Source organism: Aphanomyces astaci (assembly GCF_000520075.1).
Source record: "Aphanomyces astaci strain APO3 unplaced genomic scaffold supercont1.88, whole genome shotgun sequence".
In the NCBI taxonomy this organism is placed as follows: Eukaryota; Oomycota; class Saprolegniomycetes; order Saprolegniales; family Verrucalvaceae; genus Aphanomyces; species Aphanomyces astaci.
This window is the reverse complement of record NW_009798351.1, coordinates 66,532-84,867: the sequence shown is the minus strand read 5'-3', so window position 1 is coordinate 84,867 and position 18,336 is coordinate 66,532. Positions and strand designations below refer to the sequence as shown.

At 52.0% G+C, this 18,336-nt stretch overlaps 7 protein-coding genes across 16 annotated transcripts; 5 read left to right on the top strand and 2 right to left on the bottom strand.

Moving 5' to 3' along the window:
* The first annotated feature begins 1,493 nt into the window (after nt 1-1,493).
* Nucleotides 1,494-2,119, top strand: H257_16552 (hypothetical protein). Its single transcript, XM_009845015.1, has one exon. It carries the CDS (start codon nt 1,530-1,532, stop codon nt 1,995-1,997), a length of 468 nt encoding a protein of 155 aa, XP_009843317.1. The 5' UTR covers nt 1,494-1,529; the 3' UTR covers nt 1,998-2,119.
* Nucleotides 2,120-2,514: 395 nt separating this feature from the next.
* On the top strand, nt 2,515-8,858 carry H257_16551 (hypothetical protein). Its single transcript, XM_009845014.1, has 11 exons — nt 2,515-2,648; nt 2,702-2,875; nt 2,931-3,230; nt 3,295-4,231; nt 4,497-4,796; nt 4,849-5,063; nt 5,123-5,247; nt 5,407-5,716; nt 5,782-6,043; nt 6,097-6,416; nt 6,715-8,858. Exons 1-11 carry the CDS (start codon nt 2,577-2,579, stop codon nt 8,698-8,700), a joined length of 5,001 nt encoding a protein of 1,666 aa, XP_009843316.1. The 5' UTR covers nt 2,515-2,576; the 3' UTR covers nt 8,701-8,858.
* A 210-nt stretch (nt 8,859-9,068) lies between these two features.
* H257_16550 (hypothetical protein) lies at nt 9,069-10,509 on the bottom strand. Its single transcript, XM_009845013.1, has 2 exons — nt 9,581-10,509; nt 9,069-9,520 (listed from the first exon to the last, which is right to left on the bottom strand). Exons 1-2 carry the CDS (start codon nt 10,472-10,474, stop codon nt 9,185-9,187), a joined length of 1,230 nt encoding a protein of 409 aa, XP_009843315.1. The 5' UTR covers nt 10,475-10,509; the 3' UTR covers nt 9,069-9,184.
* A 329-nt stretch (nt 10,510-10,838) lies between these two features.
* Nucleotides 10,839-11,466, bottom strand: H257_16549 (hypothetical protein). Its single transcript, XM_009845012.1, has one exon. The coding sequence runs from the start codon at nt 11,361-11,363 to the stop codon at nt 10,863-10,865; it is 501 nt and encodes a 166-aa protein (XP_009843314.1). The 5' UTR covers nt 11,364-11,466; the 3' UTR covers nt 10,839-10,862.
* A 1,647-nt stretch (nt 11,467-13,113) lies between these two features.
* H257_16548 (hypothetical protein) lies at nt 13,114-15,002 on the top strand. 5 transcript variants are annotated; one of them, XM_009845007.1, is made up of 7 exons: nt 13,114-13,308; nt 13,363-13,375; nt 13,434-13,535; nt 13,589-13,865; nt 14,347-14,503; nt 14,630-14,677; nt 14,754-15,002. In XM_009845007.1, exons 1-7 carry the CDS (start codon nt 13,119-13,121, stop codon nt 14,948-14,950), a joined length of 984 nt encoding a protein of 327 aa, XP_009843309.1. In that variant the 5' UTR covers nt 13,114-13,118; the 3' UTR covers nt 14,951-15,002. The 5 variants fall into 5 exon arrangements, with proteins under 5 accessions (XP_009843309.1, XP_009843313.1, XP_009843311.1 ...); XM_009845011.1 differs by having other exon boundaries at nt 14,608-14,677; XM_009845009.1 differs by having other exon boundaries at nt 14,630-15,002.
* A 158-nt stretch (nt 15,003-15,160) lies between these two features.
* H257_16547 (hypothetical protein) lies at nt 15,161-16,727 on the top strand (the record flags this gene model as incomplete). Of its 6 annotated transcripts, XM_009845001.1 has the most annotated exons (7): nt 15,161-15,319; nt 15,379-15,589; nt 15,642-15,833; nt 15,885-15,980; nt 16,036-16,142; nt 16,187-16,412; nt 16,453-16,727. In XM_009845001.1, the coding sequence occupies 7 exons, from the start codon at nt 15,161-15,163 to the stop codon at nt 16,617-16,619; spliced, it is 1,158 nt and encodes a 385-aa protein (XP_009843303.1). In that variant the 3' UTR covers nt 16,620-16,727. The 6 variants fall into 6 exon arrangements, with proteins under 6 accessions (XP_009843303.1, XP_009843304.1, XP_009843307.1 ...); XM_009845002.1 differs by having other exon boundaries at nt 16,187-16,727; XM_009845005.1 differs by having other exon boundaries at nt 16,036-16,412.
* A 242-nt stretch (nt 16,728-16,969) lies between these two features.
* Nucleotides 16,970-17,729, top strand: H257_16546 (hypothetical protein). The gene is made up of 3 exons (XM_009845000.1): nt 16,970-17,222; nt 17,268-17,541; nt 17,601-17,729. The coding sequence occupies exons 1-3, from the start codon at nt 17,022-17,024 to the stop codon at nt 17,687-17,689; spliced, it is 564 nt and encodes a 187-aa protein (XP_009843302.1). The 5' UTR covers nt 16,970-17,021; the 3' UTR covers nt 17,690-17,729.
* The last annotated feature ends 607 nt before the right edge of the window (nt 17,730-18,336 follow it).

Sequence of the window (18,336 nt, the reverse complement as noted above, 5' to 3'; positions counted from 1 at the left end):
ATCCACTCTGTAAACCCCCGCGTTTGCCGAAATGAAATGGGCAAACGCTTCAGGTTAGCAACATATGCTGCAGGAACAGCTCTTGCTCATCCAATCAAAGGTACTTCCGATTAGCTAAAACTAAGTTGAATTAATCTAAAACTTCGTCGCCCACAGGTTAAAAGCGGGTATTTATACCCAGATTAGCCAAAATATGTGAAAAGCACAATATTAATAGTAGTTATTAATACTGTACCTCCTCCCCACGAGCCGAGTTAAAATGCAGGTGTAACTTTGTCGAGTTTTCAATGTTGCAGGCGGAGGTGGGATTTACATTAACCAGAAAAAGCAAGGTGAAATACTGTAGGCAATTTTGTATGGAGCGCAAGGTTGCGAATTCCATAAATAATTCTGAAATTGTATAATTTCAATTAAATATATCTTCAAGTTTGTATTTATGATTTTTATTTTTCATGTGTCTGTCTCTTTTTGGAATTCGCAAGGCAGGTCACCTTGCGAATTCAAAATTGTCCAATTTTGTCCAATCAGATGCGGTGAAATCACGAAAATCCCTCCGTAGATTCATCACGCCCTGTTGCGATATATTCCTGTGATGGCGGTTGATGCAAGGAGCCTTGAGATAATTGTAGGCTGTGTATGAGAGCAAGATCATGTGATGTGGTATTCAGGACTCGGTCAATTCTAACAGGTCTCATTTCACCACTTGCCTACTAACCCAATGAAATTGGTCATCCCACCTTCCACCATCCAGTCCGTGTCGGTGCCGTACACCTCCCTGCCGGTGTGATCACGTGGTTGCGCGGGCGGTGGCGCAAGATGTCTTGGTGGCACCCATCGCAAGTGCTGAAGTGACGGCTTTAGCACTTTGCGTTTGCGATGGGTACTACCAAGACCTCTTGAGCCACCGCGTTGGCCCACCAGAGCCACCTCGACATTGCGACCCAACCGAGCGTACAACATAATGTTAGCTGTAAGGGGAGAACCACATTGGACATAGTCGGAGTGCACTCATCAGTGCACAATTCTCTGGAGCAGCATCACACAAAGCTCTACAAAATTCAAAGTTCAAAATTGTAACCTCTTCTGTCAGTATTATAGCCAATCGTGTGTAAGAAATAAGGTGTGATGGACTCTGATTGGATATTAAAAACGAGCTTCTAATATTAGGGATTTTGAGAATTCACTAAACTCACGGAGTGTTTCACTTGAATTTAGGGTAATTCTGTGGGACATTGGGACAAACGTCATTCAATCATATTACCAATGCCAGCACATTACAGTACATGTAAGCAACTAAATTAGCGTTAAATAGTTCAGGATAGTATACTATAGTCTATGCATGATTGCATGCAGTCCATACTATAATATTATATATAGTCGATTTACCATGTCTTACTACAACGTAGTTGTAGTATGTGATAATATATGCATATTAACACCCTTAAAGGACTCGTGATTTTGCAGGATGAGTTTTGCTCATTTTGAATTGCGAAGTGACGTCGAACGGCACTGTGCAAAGGAGCAGCAGCATGGGGGGCGGTGAGATTGAGTCATATGTGCAGGACTTCATGGTGATCAAGCACGACCCTCTCGAGGAAGAGATGAACCTCCAGCGACAGACGGAGCGACTCCTTGACCGATGGCACGGCCTCGTTCTCAAAGGACGCAGAACTTCAAACGCCGACAACATCGACTCGGTTGAAGCGCGCATCCAGCGCAACATCCATCGCCACGAGAAGATGCTAGTGTGGCTCGGCTCCATGGAGCGCGATCTGCAGCATGAGGCTGTCGCGTATGAAGACGCGTGCGCGATGGCATCGTCGGACCACCCAAGTCGCTTCCCCACCGCGACTGTAGTTGACGAAAGCGAGCGCATTTTGAAGCAAATCGACGCCCTGCTCATGGATCGACAGGAATGGGAACTTTCAGCGTCGCTGTCTTCGTTGGACATGTCCGCCACACCAACCGCGATGCAATCCCCCCTCTTCATGGCGTAGATATATTCACGTTCGTCGTCGCCAACTATTTATAAGACGAGAATGTCGTAGTGTATCGCCATGCTGCATAATACCGTGTGAGAAAAGTGTCATTGACTTCTTCGTTGGATGACGATGGGTGGAAGCTACCGTACGCGGATGAGTGAGATGAGATCAGCTGATGCGTGGACAGTTCTCCTTCTGGACGTGACAATGATCATGTTGAATGATGATGGAACCCTTCATATAAAGAATATCACCGTTCCCTTCCTTCGTCGATGACCCTGCGCCCTTCCTGCATTCAATCGTGTCGCCATCCGACCGCCGCATTGTCGGCGGCCGCCAACTTTGTACAGTGTACTTTTTATGGGGACATATTTCCTTAATTTGATTATTAGTATTTGATTTCAATCGGTTTATTACCAATATGGATTTTTTAATTGATCGCAGTTTTGAGCAAAACGTGAAGCGATTTGATTGGACATAATTATAGACTGCTGTCCTTTTGTAACCGCCACGACCCAGTTTGCAACTGCTGGCCGCACCAGTCCCTCCACACCTCGCCACGACAAGTGGTGCCCCGCCCAACTGAGCCCAACGATGGATGGAGTGGCAAACATCTTTGCCGCGGCGCGTGCCAACGACCTGTCCGCGGTGCAACACATGCTTGAAGTAAGGAGCACACAAACGCTGTGCTAGTCACCAACGTCACCCGTATCACGTAGGAGTTGGCAGGGAACGACAGTGGCGACGACAACGCCGTGGCATTCAACGTCAACCGCTTGGTGGACAGTACCACCCACAACACGCTCATGCATATCGCATGCTCTAACGGGAACCTTGCTGCATGCAAGTTCCTGTTCATGCATGGCATGTATTTGAACGAGCCCAACAACCGAGTATGCAAATCGATATATATCTACCGACCAATATGTATCTGAGATACTACGATAGGGTCACACACCGTTGTTTTATGCGGCAGACTGCGGCAACCTCCCGCTGGTCAAGTGGATGGTGTCCAACGGCGCCGACATCGACACCGACTACAGCGGCAAAGCGACCACATCCCGCGGTGACAACATTGGTGGCAAAAGAGAAGACAACGACCGACGGTACGACCTCGCTTTCACGCCGCTCCAAGTCGCGTGCGTCAAGGGACACCAAGATATTGTCGACTTTCTCGTCGAGTGCAACGCTGATTTGGGGGGCAGTGCGGTGCACGGGGTCACCGCTCTCCACTTTGCCTGCCACCAGGTTCGCTCACTTCCAAATCGTTTTGGCTGGTTTGGCAAATTAGTTTCTCACGTCGTTACTGTAGAACCAAAAAGGCATTGCCAAGGTGCTCTTGGACGCAGGCGCCGACATGCACGCGCCGGACGGCGGCGGCGCGTCTCCAATGGACCTCGCATCGGGGCCAACGTTGGCGTTCTTGACCGCGTACGATGCCCACGATGGTGACGACAACGATGACAACATGGACGGCCCCCGCGCCTCATTGTTCGGCACACCGTCCAAGTCCCGATCAACCGCCACCACCAAGCCACCACCTCCCGCGTCGTCGTCCTCCGCGGTGGACGGACCGGACGTGGCGAGGCTGCTCCCCGACTGCATCGGGAAAACGTTCGGGGCGGACGTCGCGCGGGCCCTCGCGAGCCACGAATGGAAGGCGCGGCAGCTCGCGGTGACCGACGTCGGCCTCGTCATGGCGCAGCAGTCGAATGCTGCCAAACACTTCGACGCGGCATGCCACGTGCTGCTGGTGGCGACGCGTGACTCGGTCGGGCAGGTGTTTGCGGCAGCGATGCCGCTGGTCAAAGCCGCGTTCAACGCTGTGTTGACCACGAGCACGTTCCACACACCCGGGTACCACGCCAGCCACCCGATGATCGGGGAGGTGCTGGACGCGCTCCTTGGTCGCGCGGCCGGCACCCACGAACGAGACGCGAGTGATGCTGTAACATCGCTCCTGTTTTTGGCGTGCAAAAGTGCCCATGCTACCCAGCACATGGTGCAGACCATGCAGACCCAGCTCGCTGCAGCAGCGACGACGGGAGGAGGGTGGCGCCAACACCTCGTGAACCTCCGCCTCGTGACTGCGATCGCGAGCCAGTATCGGTTTAGTGCCGAAAGCGGCCTGTCGTTCGATCAAGCGATGGCGATGAGTGCGACAGCGCTCGACCATTCCAGTGTCAAGGTGCGGTCCGCCGCCGTGGACTTGCTTGTCCAAGCTGTTGTCGTCACCACCGAGCAAGCAGGTCAAACGATCTACTTACTACTCGTCCTCGCATCATACCGCTTGTTGTCATAGTAACTAGTCGTACTATTGAACGTTGTTTTCACCGATTCAACGATGGGGTTCGAGTGAATGATTATTGAACGATTGTTGTGGGAGTGAGCGAATACTGATTGAACGATGTTATAAAGTGATGAACCTTACTATATAATAAAACTAGGTTTCGAGTGACTTTTGACACGATTACTTCGACGTATTGGGGTGAACAAGAACACATGTTTGAGTAGGGTTATCAGGCATGGCGGACGCAGTCGTTGTCGGCCAAGTGATCGACTACACTGACTCTGTCCTGCACCAGTACTTGGGCAACACTGTAAAATCCAGCGTTGTGGCGACTATCCACAAGGGTCTCAAAGCTGCCTTGGGCAACAGCAAACGCTTGAGTCGGGGGGCAACAACTACTACCCCCGGGAAGCCCCCCCCGTCCTCGTCGCCTTCCGAGTTGTTACTGCCCAAGAAAAACCCAACGTTCAAATCCGCAGACGAGTGCTCGGACGCCGACCTTCCGTACGCCGAACCCGTGCAAGGTACCCATCGTTTGGAATGCTATTCCATGGCTCAAAGACTTATAAAAACTAGACCAATTCAAAGGCGCGGCGGCCGACGGCATCTCGACATGCTTTGGGGATAAGGTGGCGCGGTGTTTGTTTTCCAATGCATGGGCGCCGCGGGTGGAAGGGCTGAGCCACCTTCAAAAACTCCTCCAAGCCAAAAGATGTGACATCGCGCCAGCCACCGTCGCAGCCATCGACGCCGTGCTCCAGGCAGCGTTGAGCGACCGTGTCAATGCTGTGGTAAGTGGCTGACGAACTACGCTACCAACGACGACGTCTCTGATGCCGACGATGATTAGTATGAAGCGGGGCTAGCCTTGTTGATGGAGTTTGTGCTTTCCTATGGGGGGGGATCCAGTAGCAACAACTCTGCCAAGCAACTCCAAGACTGCCTTCGGCCGCTGGTATCTCGCCTTGTCCTCAAGTACGTAGCACAATATCGATTTTGCTTCTTGTACACCAAATTCTTTTCAAAGGAATACTCCTATAGTATTATAGCGACACACAAGGATATATATATATCAATCTATATATATTTATACAGATAGTATACATAGATAATATATATATATATATATATTAGATTGGGCGATTCGAAACAAAGATTGCAAATCGTGAGCGAAGACGCGCTGCTGTTCTTGTCCCGGCAACCGCTGGTCGGCCCCGTGTTTATTCTCGATGCGATGCCGTCGCTGAGTGCGCCATCATCGACGTTGCTCGCAAACAAACTCCACGTTATACTCAAGTTGCTGCTCGAATTCGGCGTTCACGACAGCACCGGCGGCGGCGCGCTCGGTCTCAAGTATGTGCTGCATCCGGCGCTGGCAGCATGCGAACACAAAGACGCGGCCGTGCGCCACGCGGCGATCCAGATCTTCTCGGAAGCGTTCAAAGTACATACATCGTTGTGGTGTGTGTTGTGGTGGTGCCACGTCATAGCCTGGTGTGTTGTATGTAGGTGGCACGCCCCGCCACGATGCCGTTTCTGAACGGGTTGGCCCGGGGCGCGAAGCAGAAACTCATTGCAAAACTCGTCGAGCTCGGGGTGCTCGAAAGCGATCTCCTCATGGACGAAGTCGACGACTTTGACAGCGCCCCAACCGCGCGCCCTGGCACGTCCGGGCCGCGGCCGCCCACCGCCAGTGGATCGTCGACCAAACATCGCCCGTCCCTCGCCACCGTGTCCGTGCTGGCTCCTCCATCTGCCACGTCATCCACTTGTACGATCTCGTCGATTGTACGATCTCGTCGTCACCCACCCTTTTGCATTTAGCGACTGACTCGGCGCTTCCATATGGCACGGCCCTCACTGACGACCAGCGCACCGACTACGCCCGCATGTTGGCTGTCATGGGCGAGCCCATTGTCCGATGTCTTCTCGACAAGACGTGGGCTCCTCGAGAAGCCGCCGTCCGCGAGATTGAAAAGCAGGTCCTCCTTGCCGGAGCTGCTCCTACTTCGTCGGCAAGTTCTACAGCAACGACACGATGGGCCACAGACGCGCCAACGCTGGTCGTCCTCTCGGAAGCCCTGGAACTCGTGCTGCATGACACCGTTGCACGCGTGTACCAGTGTGCGCTGCGGCTGCTCCAGGTACTGTCCCGATCATGTTAGAGCCTTGTGGGATACAAATTCCTGCTTATTTGTGTGTTTATTATGACCAACGACCTTGCTTTGTCATGTATTTATATATGTATTCGATCTCCCAGACGACTTCACAATATTACATCGATCGACAAGGATTCAAGTGGTCTTGAATATTAAACCGCGGCGAACAACACTCCCAACCTACTTGTCGATTGATTTGAGTGGCAGTATAAAGGCTCATGACGCTCGTTGCTACATGCGTTTCGATGCAAGTTATCTCTTGATACCCATGCTTCGGTCCTAGGTGGTGTCTACGGACTTTGTCCCTACCGTCCCTGGGTATGCGATGGTGCTTCATTCCACCCTCAAACCAGCGATCGAAGCCGTGATTCAAAAGTTGGGCGACTCCAAACCAAGAGTACGGTCGGATTCGTTTGCGGTACTGCACGCAGTGTCGACGCTGTCGCATATCGGGCCTGGGCTGGTCGGGGGGTTCGTCATGGAGCAGTTCCACGCGACCGACGCGCCCGTGGCCAAGACAGAGATGCTCATGTTGCTCACGTCGTTGCTCCGGGAATCCAAAGCAACTTGTTCCAAAGCCAAGGGCGATTATAGTAGCAGCAGCAACGCCAGTGACCACGCCAAGGCGGCGAAACAAACGGCGATGTCCGGAAACCTAGTTGACCTAGCCCAAGTCCTCGACATAATCGTCCCAGCACTCGACAACAAACACGTCGACATCCGAAACGCCGCGGTTGCTGCGTACACGGCGCTGTACGAACTGGTCAAAGCCATCCCGACAACCAAGACCCCCCCCTTGGACATCCACGCGTGCCTAGCCCACGTCAAGCCCGCGGTGCGCGAAGCCATTTCCAAGAACATTCTCACGTCGTCATCGACATCTTCCTCGCCTTCGACCTGTGCTCCGATGGTAGGTCTGCCACTTGCAGACAATACCGAGTCGCCATCATTCCCCGAGGTTGAGAGTGCGCGGGGATGTGGCGGGGACGGGAGCCTTGAACTAGACAAAGTTGCAATTGTGTTTGGCGAAAAGGTAGCCAGTCTGCTAGCCCACCCTTCCACACGACGTCAAGGGCTGGTGCAACTCATGACAAAGCTCATGTCGATGTCATCCGCTTCACCATTGTCCACTGCTGCTGGTGTCACGTATTCCTCGTCGTCGTCATCGACGCAGAGACCGTGGGAAGTGAGCTGTCTCTTGGCCAAAGCGATGCTGCTCGACACAAACGTCGCGGTGGTCTTGACGACGTTGCAACTGCTCACAACTGTCGCCGGCACGGGGGGCAAAGAAATCACCGCGTCTTTGATCCCGTGGGGGGAGTGGGGAGTTCACCTCGTGTTGGGGTCGACGGTGCGGTCCGTCCTCCAGCAGGCGGCACACCCCGCCGTGCGCGTCCGACTAGCGGTCAAGCAGTGGCTTCAGGTGCTAGTCCACCGCCACACGTTGGGCCGGACGGTCGTCGTAACGGCCTTGCTCGACGCCCTTCGCCAAGCCGCGCATGTGTCCGGAACGTCCACGCGCGGCAGGCGCCTCCAGCACATCCGTGTCGGATGGGAGCTTGTGGTCCGGCTCGAAATGCTGGACGACATGCTCCAGAACGACCCACCATCCGACCTCGTCGCAATGGACAACGTGCTGCCGTTCCTTGGGGCGTCGTGCGTCGGTCACGGCAGCGCCACCGTCCGCCAGTGGGTCCAAACCCTCTTGATGTGGTTCCATAGCCAAGACGCACCGCGACTGACCAAGGCGCTTCACGGAAGCGGCGTCCCCCACGCACGGCAGCTCATGGGGCTGCTAGCCGACGCCGCTGCCTCCTCGACTGTCGGGTCGACCGACACGGTGCCCCCGTCCGCCGTCCACGTCCGCACGAGTCGCATGTCGCACGTCCGCCGCGTTGCCGCCCTCCGGGGGGGTCCAGGGGACGACTCCCCTCGCTGCGGTGGCGGTAACAACAGTTCCGACGACAACGATCCAACAAAGGACGTCGTTATCCGAAGTACCACAAAGACCCATCAAATGCAAATGATGGCTACGAAACCGCTGTGGCTCCGCGACAAGACAGACGACACCGATGGGGCGGTGGCAGGGGTAGGAGGAGGTCCGCTGGGGCGGGGCCTCGGCGGCGGCGCGTCTGGCCTGGTCAAAGCCCGGCGCACGAGTCGCACCCGCAATAACCACGACGACGACGACGTCGACCATCACCACATGCAGGCCCCCACGCCACAGCAACAGCCCCCCCACCGGCGGGTTCATGTTGGGTTGGCCTAGAGTCTGTTCTGTCCTTCCCCCCAAGAAACTATACAATATAGCTATATGTCGCAGTGTATGTAGCCACGTTTCACCGGTGATATCTACTATGTATATCCCCCGCTATGTAGTGAACGATCCAAGACTATACTGTCTGTATTATTGCTTTTTTATCCAAAATTAGGACTCTTGTATTGACAAATCGCCAAATCTATCGATAGATTCTCCAGTCTGTTAGAATACATTGTGAATTCGCTATAAACTTCCAAAATTCGCGCGACTTATTGAATCACGCTCGAGTTCTGATTCGTTGAATATACTTGTGGTATTTCTGTAAGAGCCAATCAAATCCACTCCAAATTGGGTTAGCCAATAGCGTCAAGATTCGTGATTCGACGGGGTCTGGAAATTTGTATCGAATAGACCACAATACAAGCAATATGTTGAATCCCAGCAACAGCATGCATCGTCAAGACGATGATCGTGGATTTGCTTCATGACTTCGTTAATCCTCGTACATCCACTTGTTGCGGACGCGGTGCCGCTTCCGCTTCTTGTCTTCGTTGTACTTTTTCCAGTCAATATTTTTGGTCTTGAGCTCGTCCTTGAGTCGCTTGGCCTCTGCCCTGTTGGCTTCGAACGCGGTCAGGTCAAAAAAGTTGGACAGCTGGCGCCCGGCCTTGTCTGTGGGGATGTTTTGCTTGTGAAAGTACTGGTCTCCACTTGCGCCACTGAACCGTCCGCTGAGCATGTTCATATGGGCCACCACTGTGTACTCGCTCTGCGATGTCACAGGCTCGTGGGACGAGTCGGCGGCGGTGGCAGGCACCCAGTCCGCTCCCTAGAATACATCACGCGACTCTTACTTAGTCCACGCAATACATGGAGACAAATCACGTACGCCGACAGCGGCAACGGCGGATCCGTCGGCGGGGGGGTCCCACTGGGTTGTGTTGGTCGTGGTGTCGTGGTAGTAGTATCGTTGGTTCTTTTCATCAAAGTGCTGCTGCCAGCGAAAGGAACGAGCTGACCCGCCCAAGATCGAGTTGAGGCGATGCACGGGATCGGACGTGTTGCGAGAGATGGAGGCGGCGGCGGCGGCAGCGCGCGTGGCTTGGGGAACGGTGGTCGCTTTGTTGAGCCATTCCTGGTACTTGGCGCTGCCAGCGCTCGATGTGTCGGTGGAGGTGGTCGCGGCGGAGGACGGCGCGTCTTGGACGACGGCGTCGGAAGGAGGTACGTCCCACGTGGTTTCTTTGGTTGTCGTGTTGAAGTAGTAAGGAACTTGGGTCGTTGGGTCGATGTAACGAAGAAAGACCGGGGTGACGGCAGCAGGCTTGTCGGTCGCAGCGGCGGGTGATGCTTTCGGGGAGGAAGGGGCAGCGACGGCGCCAAACGCGTACTCTTCTTCAAGTTGATCCTCCTCCACCTCGTCGTCGTCCTCGCCTTGGTCGGACGTGTAGAACGTAGGTTGGTCCCAGCGGGTGCGGCCAGAGTTCATGTCCGAGTAGTACGGCTTCTTCGAGATCGGGTCGACGAATTTCACCCACAGCGCTCCTTCGTCATCCTCTTCAATTGTGCCCTCTTTCACATCGTCGGAGGTGCTCGGGCGCGCTCGTTTTGCGGCTGGTTTGTTGTCCTTATCGTCGTCGCCGTCAGAGGAAGAGGAACCCCTTGTGTTGTGGCTGTCGTTCACCTCTGTGTAACCCTCGGGCTTGGTCCATGCGGTCTCGCCGGTCGTTGGGTTGTGGTAGTAGAACCGCGTGGAGTCTTCATCAAGGTGGCGGACCCACATGCTTCTTGGCCGCGTTCGATCACTGGTATCCCTAGAAATTCCTAATTAGGTACGATTCGATTAAGCTCGATTGTGGTTTGAATGGTCAATAAAGTTCGACAGTTCAAGCACGAAATCGGCTGAGATGCAGCAATAATGATGCGAACGTGACTCCGCAGGTTCTAGGAAGGATATGAGTCGGGAATGGATGGGCCATGCATGAAGTCCAAGAGACGAAAGCGATGACCCAGGCTAAGCAAGAGTTTGTCATGGCTACAGTGCAGTATGCGTGCTACAGTACATAGCTCGCCGCTGTAGACCTATCGAACGACCGACCACGCACTTGAACACTGAATGCCTCATCGAGCACACAACCTCACCGTCGTCTCATACGTCATCTAAATCTATATTATGATGCGTTCCTGGGATGACGCCATGGCAGTGACTGAGCTGTGCTGTGGTGGATGCTGTGGTTGCCTTCAGAGTCATCGTTGTCCACGTCGTCACCATCTTCTGGATCGTCGTCGTAGTCGTCACCCGTCATCGATGCCGCGAGCATCTGCACTTCGGTGTCGGACAACGTGGCTTCTTCCGCGTCAAATGCAATCGGTTCGATCCCACGGAGGTGCATCGAACCGGCGGCTCTTGGTGACACTCGCGCGGTGTCGTTGGGTCGGACGGCAGGCGGTGGCCCTGCTTCCATGTGCTTGCGCTTGCGAAGGTACTGCTTCTGCCTCGAGTTAGCTCGCTCCTGGTGGTACGCACACAGTCGATGGAGGGACCCGTCCTTCTTGGTAGTTCGTGGGTTGGCACAGGATTTGTTCGAGTAGAGGCAGCCAGGGAACTCTGCTTGGGCGTCGGGCACAAGTGGTGATGTCAGCATGGCTTGCATGCTGCCAAGGGAGTTCATCGATGGGTCGATGGCGTTGTTGCTGCGAAGTAGTGTAGATGGCGGCGTCACGGGTGATTGCAAGTCGCTGGTGATTGGCCTGGGGGAGGTTGCAACCTACGAGATGGATAGTTTCTCTTGAACAGTACTAGTAGACGGCGCTACTGTACTTACTGTACCTGTGACACCTGGCATGAAAGTGTAAGTGTATTTTGCAATCATAGGTGGTACGGTGGTCGTCGCCTCGACTTGCGACATGGCAAAGTAGGAGCCAAGGAAAATGAACGGTAAAACAGCAGCGGTCGGCTAATTCCAGCACGTTTTGGTGTGATCAAGGAGACGTACGAGTATTTCCAAGGAAGACAGGTTGAATTTCCAAAGTGTATACATGTACCGCAGCTCGTGACACTTCACACCACAAAGTTTACACTATTCTACGTTACTAGTATACAGTACAGTACGCGGTTGCCACGCAACGCGGCGCCGCCAAATATAATGCCTTGGAGGGCATTGCACGGCGCAGGGATTTTGAACCAATGAGGAGACGAGTACACCCGTAACGTTAACATTCAAGTTGTCGAATTAGTTACTGCACCAAAAACCACTTGCAAATGGATGTAACCAACATGATGAGGAATCAACCAACCATAATCGCTGTCGAGTGAGTCACAAGTGTACCTGCTCTACCCGCGGTACGCCACCACCACAATCGCCTTATTTGCGCTCTAATGCAAACGAAGCTGATGTGACTGACTCAGGTTACAGTATTGTCATTTCAATCACATACCGGTACAGTAGCGTTGACACTCCAACGTAGTACAGTACTGTACATAAAACCAAAACTTATCTTAACTTACAGGCATTTGTCCCACGTTAAAAAGTCGGACTACAGTGTCGGATGGTGGCCACAACAGCGGCGGCCTTTGCATGCAAAGTACTACTAGTAATAGTACGTAGGGACACGAACAACTGTCATCGACGGACGAGTTTCTATAGAATTACATATTTTATCCTTCGTGCCGTCAACCCTACCTAGCGAATCCACTTTGCCTCGGATTTCCAGCAACCAAACTTCCGCCACAGAACAGTATAGGTATGTACAGTAGTAATGGCTATTCGGTGGCTGACGCTATGTTGTGCCGTGGAGGACATGTGAAAGGTGTGATACAGATGGGGTTGAAGAGTTGGATGATATGGGCAGCAAAACAGTTCCACTGTTGTTTTGACCCGAAATACTGTTTCAATAAGTGTTTATATGGAGCTTTGTATATTCAGACACCTCACCTGTTACTAGGGGTTAAGTGCATCTCAGTGGTTATCGATAGCTAACCACTAGCGATGTAGTTAACCCCGGAGATTTAGCATCGTATGTACGTACTCACCGGGGGTACATAGGACCGAGTCCCAGCTTACAGGGCTCGAAAAGGTGTGTCCAGATGTAATAATTCCGTCATTGACAACAGTATTTCGGGTCAAAACAACAGTGAATCTGTTTTAATGACGGAATTATTCCTCGATGGCGTATGCAGTACATATTCATCGATGACGGTTAACCTTCGTGGACATTCTATACGGCGATTCGAACGACGGAAAGATCCATCCTCCTTCCAGCAAGCAACAGTTCCACTGTTGCTTACGCATTCATTACCTGTTATTACCTATTATTACTATTATTAATAATACGTAGTAACAGTAAAGTCAAAGTATTATTAATAGTACGTACTAGTAGTAAGTTACATCCGGATAATCGTGCCGAATCACATTGTATCTTCGACGATGGCAGGAATGGACGTTCTCGTGGCGTTGGCAGGAGTCCTGCTCGCCTTGATAAGTCAGAAGCCCCTCCATCGCATTGAAGAAGGGTCGGTTGGTGTCTACTGGAGAGGGGGTCGACTGCTCAACATGACGTCGGCACCAGGGTACCATCTGCAGTGGCCGATCCTGACCAAGCACGCCAACGTCCAAGGTAGAATCCGCCGCCGACTTGTGCATCTCGTGCTCACATTGTATTTGCACACAGTTTCCTTCAAGACGTACTGTACCCCGCCGCCTTGAGACAACGTGATGAACCAGCTCGTATTATCTACATAGGTCGGTCGTACTAGACGTGCCGTGTGGCACTGCTAGTGGGGTCCTCGTTCGCTTTCAACAAGTCGAAATCGTCCATCGGCTGCGCCCCCACCTCGTCCTCGAGTATGTCCTTACCATCCATATTCTGCACGAACACCATCATGTTGGTTGCGCAGCACGATGCGAAACTACAGCCTGCGCTTCGAGAAGCTCTGGATCGAAGACGTGACGTACCACGAAATCAACGTCCTTTGCTCGAAATACACCCTCCACCAAGTGTACATTTCCCACTTCGATCAGCTGGACGAACTCTTGCAAGCCCGTATGTCCGCCTTGCTGGCTCAGTGGGCGCCTGGGCTCGAAATCATGTCCATTCGCTTCACCAAACCAGACCTTCCGGCGGCAATTCGGGAAAGCTACGAACTCGTAGATGAAGAAAAGATCAAGCTTCTGGTGGGTGTCATGCCACGTTCGTACGACTTCCCTATTGATGGATGGTATTGTCTTGCTTTTACCCGAAATTGGATACTTTTGTGCATATTCGCCAAATCTATCGAGGGTGGTCCATGTTCACACTAGTTTAAGTCACACACTAAATTGATGTTGAATTGGTCGAAGAGTGGATAATTTGATTGGCCACTTGATTCGTGTTGTGGTTTTTGATTGGTCGATATATCGATTGTCTGCCGATTTGGTTCTTCTGCTCATTCGATTGAGAACTTCAATTTCGAATATATCGACAATACCATGGTTTGCAATATTATTATTCCAAGCAGCGATTCAACCATTGGAATCATGTTTTTGATTTCCAAATAGTTTGATTCATATATTGATTTATTTATATCGTTGTTGATATCGTCCCGTGTTATATAATATATGGTGCATACATATCAACGACAAATATATTAGTCTCCTTTGTCTTATGCATGAGTAGATGGCAACCCAAGCCCAACGCAACGTCGTCAAGCGCGCCGAAACCGACCTCCGCACCGCCGTCCTCGCCAGCGAAACGGCCTCCTCACTCAGTATCATTCACATGCAAAAGCTATACGAACAAACACTGGCCACGCAAAATATCTCGCGCATTCAAAGTATGTATATATGTGGGACTGTCCTGAATAACATGTGACGAACACTTTTGATGATATATCAAATAATATTATTCATCGCCTGTTTTATCGAATTATTGTATAAGCGGCATTCTGTTGTTGGAGTAGATGCCATGTCATTGAGCCGCGCCAAGGACATAGCGGACGCGACCTTTTGTACGTATACGAAATATATAAATATCGAGATATAGACAGCAGTATTTATTATTATTATTATTATATTTTTTTGCAGACAAAACGAATTTGGAAACCAAAGCGTTTTTAACCAAGTTGTCGCCCCGGTACCTCGACTATCTCCGTGCGACCGCCGGCCAAACCAACATTCGCTATTATTTTGGCCCCAATATCCCCCACAAGCTGTTGCATTCAGTGTCGGACGCAATCGTCACAGCAGACCCACAAGTGTCGGGGCTACCTGATGGTCACTAAATGCTTTGAAATAGTATACTATTTGGAGTTTTACAAGATACTTTTAGTGGCATCTGTGACACTGTGCAATACTACACGTAGTATAAAACAGTGGAGAATGGTATCCGTAGTATGGAAGAGCGCTCCATTTTTGAAAAAAAAACATGTTTTTCGCCCAAAAAAAGCTTGTTAAAGTCGTGTTTATCCGGATGATACGTCCACATTTACAAGATGGATGTCGACGAGAATGGCTCGATGATTGGAGCGACAGCGGTGGGTGTTGTGGCCATCGCTGTCCTGTGGACCTTGTGGATCCTTCGACCTAATGCACATGCACCCGTCGAGTTCATCTTCCATCCTTCATCTGTCCTCCATCGACGTATTGTGGAGGTAACTATTACCACCAAGTCTCCCCCCACATCCTCTCTCGCTCTGACCATGGACAGCAGACAGGTCTCACACAAGCGTACGTGCCTCCTTGGTATGCAACCAACGCGCACGTTCAGCTGTTCATGTTTTGCTTGCTTCCTCAAGTCGACGTCCATACATACGACCGGGAACTCGTGGCGATGGAGGACGGTGGGCAAGTGGCACTCGACTGGATTGCATCTACGTTACCTCCGTCGGCACCGATCGTTCTCGTACTGCACACTCTGGCTGGTTGATAGTATTTCGTAGTTCTCCCCTTCTAGTACTTACTCCGAGTCCTTAGGCTGCAGCCAGGACATGCGCGAGTTCTGCCACGCTGCCACGTCATCTGGGTATCGCGCGGTGGTGTTCAACAAGCGCGGGCATGGCCAGTCCAAGCTCACGACGCCCCGATTGCAAGCATTTGGGTGCACCAGCGACATGAAGGCGGTGCTCGCGCACGTACAAAGCACGTTCCCTGGCGTTCCTGTCGTCGGTACGACATGTCCCTTCAACTTCAACGATGGCGAGGCAGCGTCACGTGTAGGCGTGGGGTACTCCGCCGGCGCAGGTCTCCTCAGCTCGTACCTGGGTGAAATGGGCCAACATTCCAAGCTCGCCGCGGGGGTGCTCGTGTCTCCAGGTATCGCCATGCTAACTGATGGCCAGCTCGACTTATATGCCTGACACGTATCTAGGGTACCAACACTACATGGTGCACGCGACGTCGACAAGCCCGAGCCATTTTCACGCCCAAGGTGGCTTGCATCCTCTGTACAACTACCTGATGGCCAAGTCCCTTCAGGTAGGAACCATACCATTTTATAGGACAAGTATCGACATCTGTAGACCCTGTTGGCTCCGCATCATGCGATGCTGGCGTCGTATATCGACCTACCCGCAGCAAACGCCGCTTCGTGTATGGCGGACTTTGACCAAGCGGTATACGTGAAGCTCCATGCGTTCGAGTCGTTGGCCGAGTACTGGAAAGCGAGCGATCCGCTTCGGGACGTGCACAACATCGCCGTCCCCACGCTCTTCCTCAGCGCAAAGGACGACCCCGTCTGTCCCACTCGTACGTCCGCTGCCATGAGGGAGATGACGACGTGACTTAGGGTTGATTGACGTTGGCATCGTCGACCGGAACCCGTACATCATGCTCGCGTTCACGTCCCACGGAAGTCACTGTGGCTTCTACGAGCACAAGCACGGCCGCCTGCAGTCGTGGGCGCCGACTGCGGCCCTCGCCTACCTCGACCATGTCCTCGGAAGAACGCTGTAGCTTGAAGTTGCATGAACACTCCGTTACTCCTAGTGATCATTCGGTCAAAATAATACAGGAGTGCCCAATATAGATGCAGGACATTCCAAAATACACCCAAGTGGCAGATTGATAACTCGATCGATTTGATTGGTTGAATGTAAGGTCTGCTGAAACAGTATTGGCGGATTCCACGTACAGTACAATAGCAATTAACACAACACCTTGTACTAGATATATGACATATAATTCGGAAGTTGGGAATATGGATAATATGACGGATATCTGACGACACTTGAAATTTGTAGGAAGATGCAGTGGGCACAATCCACTTGATGTTTGTATACCCAATGGGTAACGGCAAAGAGTGGCCCTTTTTGAGAATACCACCGCATCTATTTCCCCGCAGTCACCCCAACGACGATGGCGCCGCCGCCCGTGGAAGTGCAGCGCAAGTTGACGGTGCTGGGGTACCCTGGCGTGGGCAAGTCGTCCCTGACGACTTGCTTCGTGGAGAACCGCTTCGTGGAGAACTACGACCCGACGATTGAGAACACATTCCACAAGACAGTCCGGTTCAAGCACGCGCACTTCGTGACCGACATTGTCGATACGGCGGGCATGGTATGCCATCGCATGATGCTAATGACAATCTCAAATTCCACCTAGGACGAGTACTCGCACTTCTCACAAGCAGCGTCCGTGGGTGTCCACGGCTACGTGCTGGTGTACTCGATTTGCTCGCGCACGTCCTTCGAGAAGCTCAAGTTGATCAACGAAAAGCTGGTGAACCTCCTTGGATCCGAACCCCCACGAGTGCTTGTGGGCAGCATGTCCGATCTCGAAGGCAATCGCCAAGTGTCGCTTGAAGAAGGCCAGCAAGCCGCGCGGCAATGGGGCTGTCCCTTCACCGAATGCTCGGCCAAGCAAAACGAGAACATCAGTACGAACTTATGCGATGGTTCATTGTTGGTTTAACCTTGGGCTGTGTCTCCATGTTAGATGAAGTGTTCACTTACCTTATCCGAGAAATCGAGCGGGACTCGGGTCTCCTTGCCGTCGACGCCGACACGTCCTGTGTAGTGCTTTAACATGTTGTTGCTGAATAAAGTGCTGTAACGTTATACTCGAGTCTATCTGTTATCAGGCCAAATCGTGCGAGATGACCCCGATGTGGCCAAGCTGAAGTTGATGGAATCAAAAACATGACAAGGTCTGCCCTATGGGTATCACACTAATTGAATTCACACACTAATTTGACGTTGATGGTTTCCTGCAATCTGATTGGCTAAATACTTCTGCCGATTCTTCTGTGCACTGTCGCTCCAGTCGTAACAATTACTACGGGTAGTATTGTGCTTTTCATATATTTTGCCCGTTGTTTTAGCTCCTAAAACCATCCAAAGTTTAACCTAAACTGAAGTTGCACTCGACGTAAAAGTAAGCTTCCCCACCGTTCTGTCATTGGCTGATCTAAAACTTGCGTTGTTTTACTAAAACTACTTCGTTTTATTAACTCCCGTGGCCAAGCAGTCATGCAGAGTAATGACCTACTGGGGTAAGCTCGCAGTGCACCAGCTCACACGAGCTTTGCAGCCAGCTTGTTAGCAACTCGTTGGCACGAAAAGTCGAGCAAGAAGCACTCAACATCAACCTTTATCGAGCATAGTCAAGAATCACACTCGCGTGTATTAGTTAATCCACTCTGTAAACCCCCGCGTTTGCCGAAATGAAATGG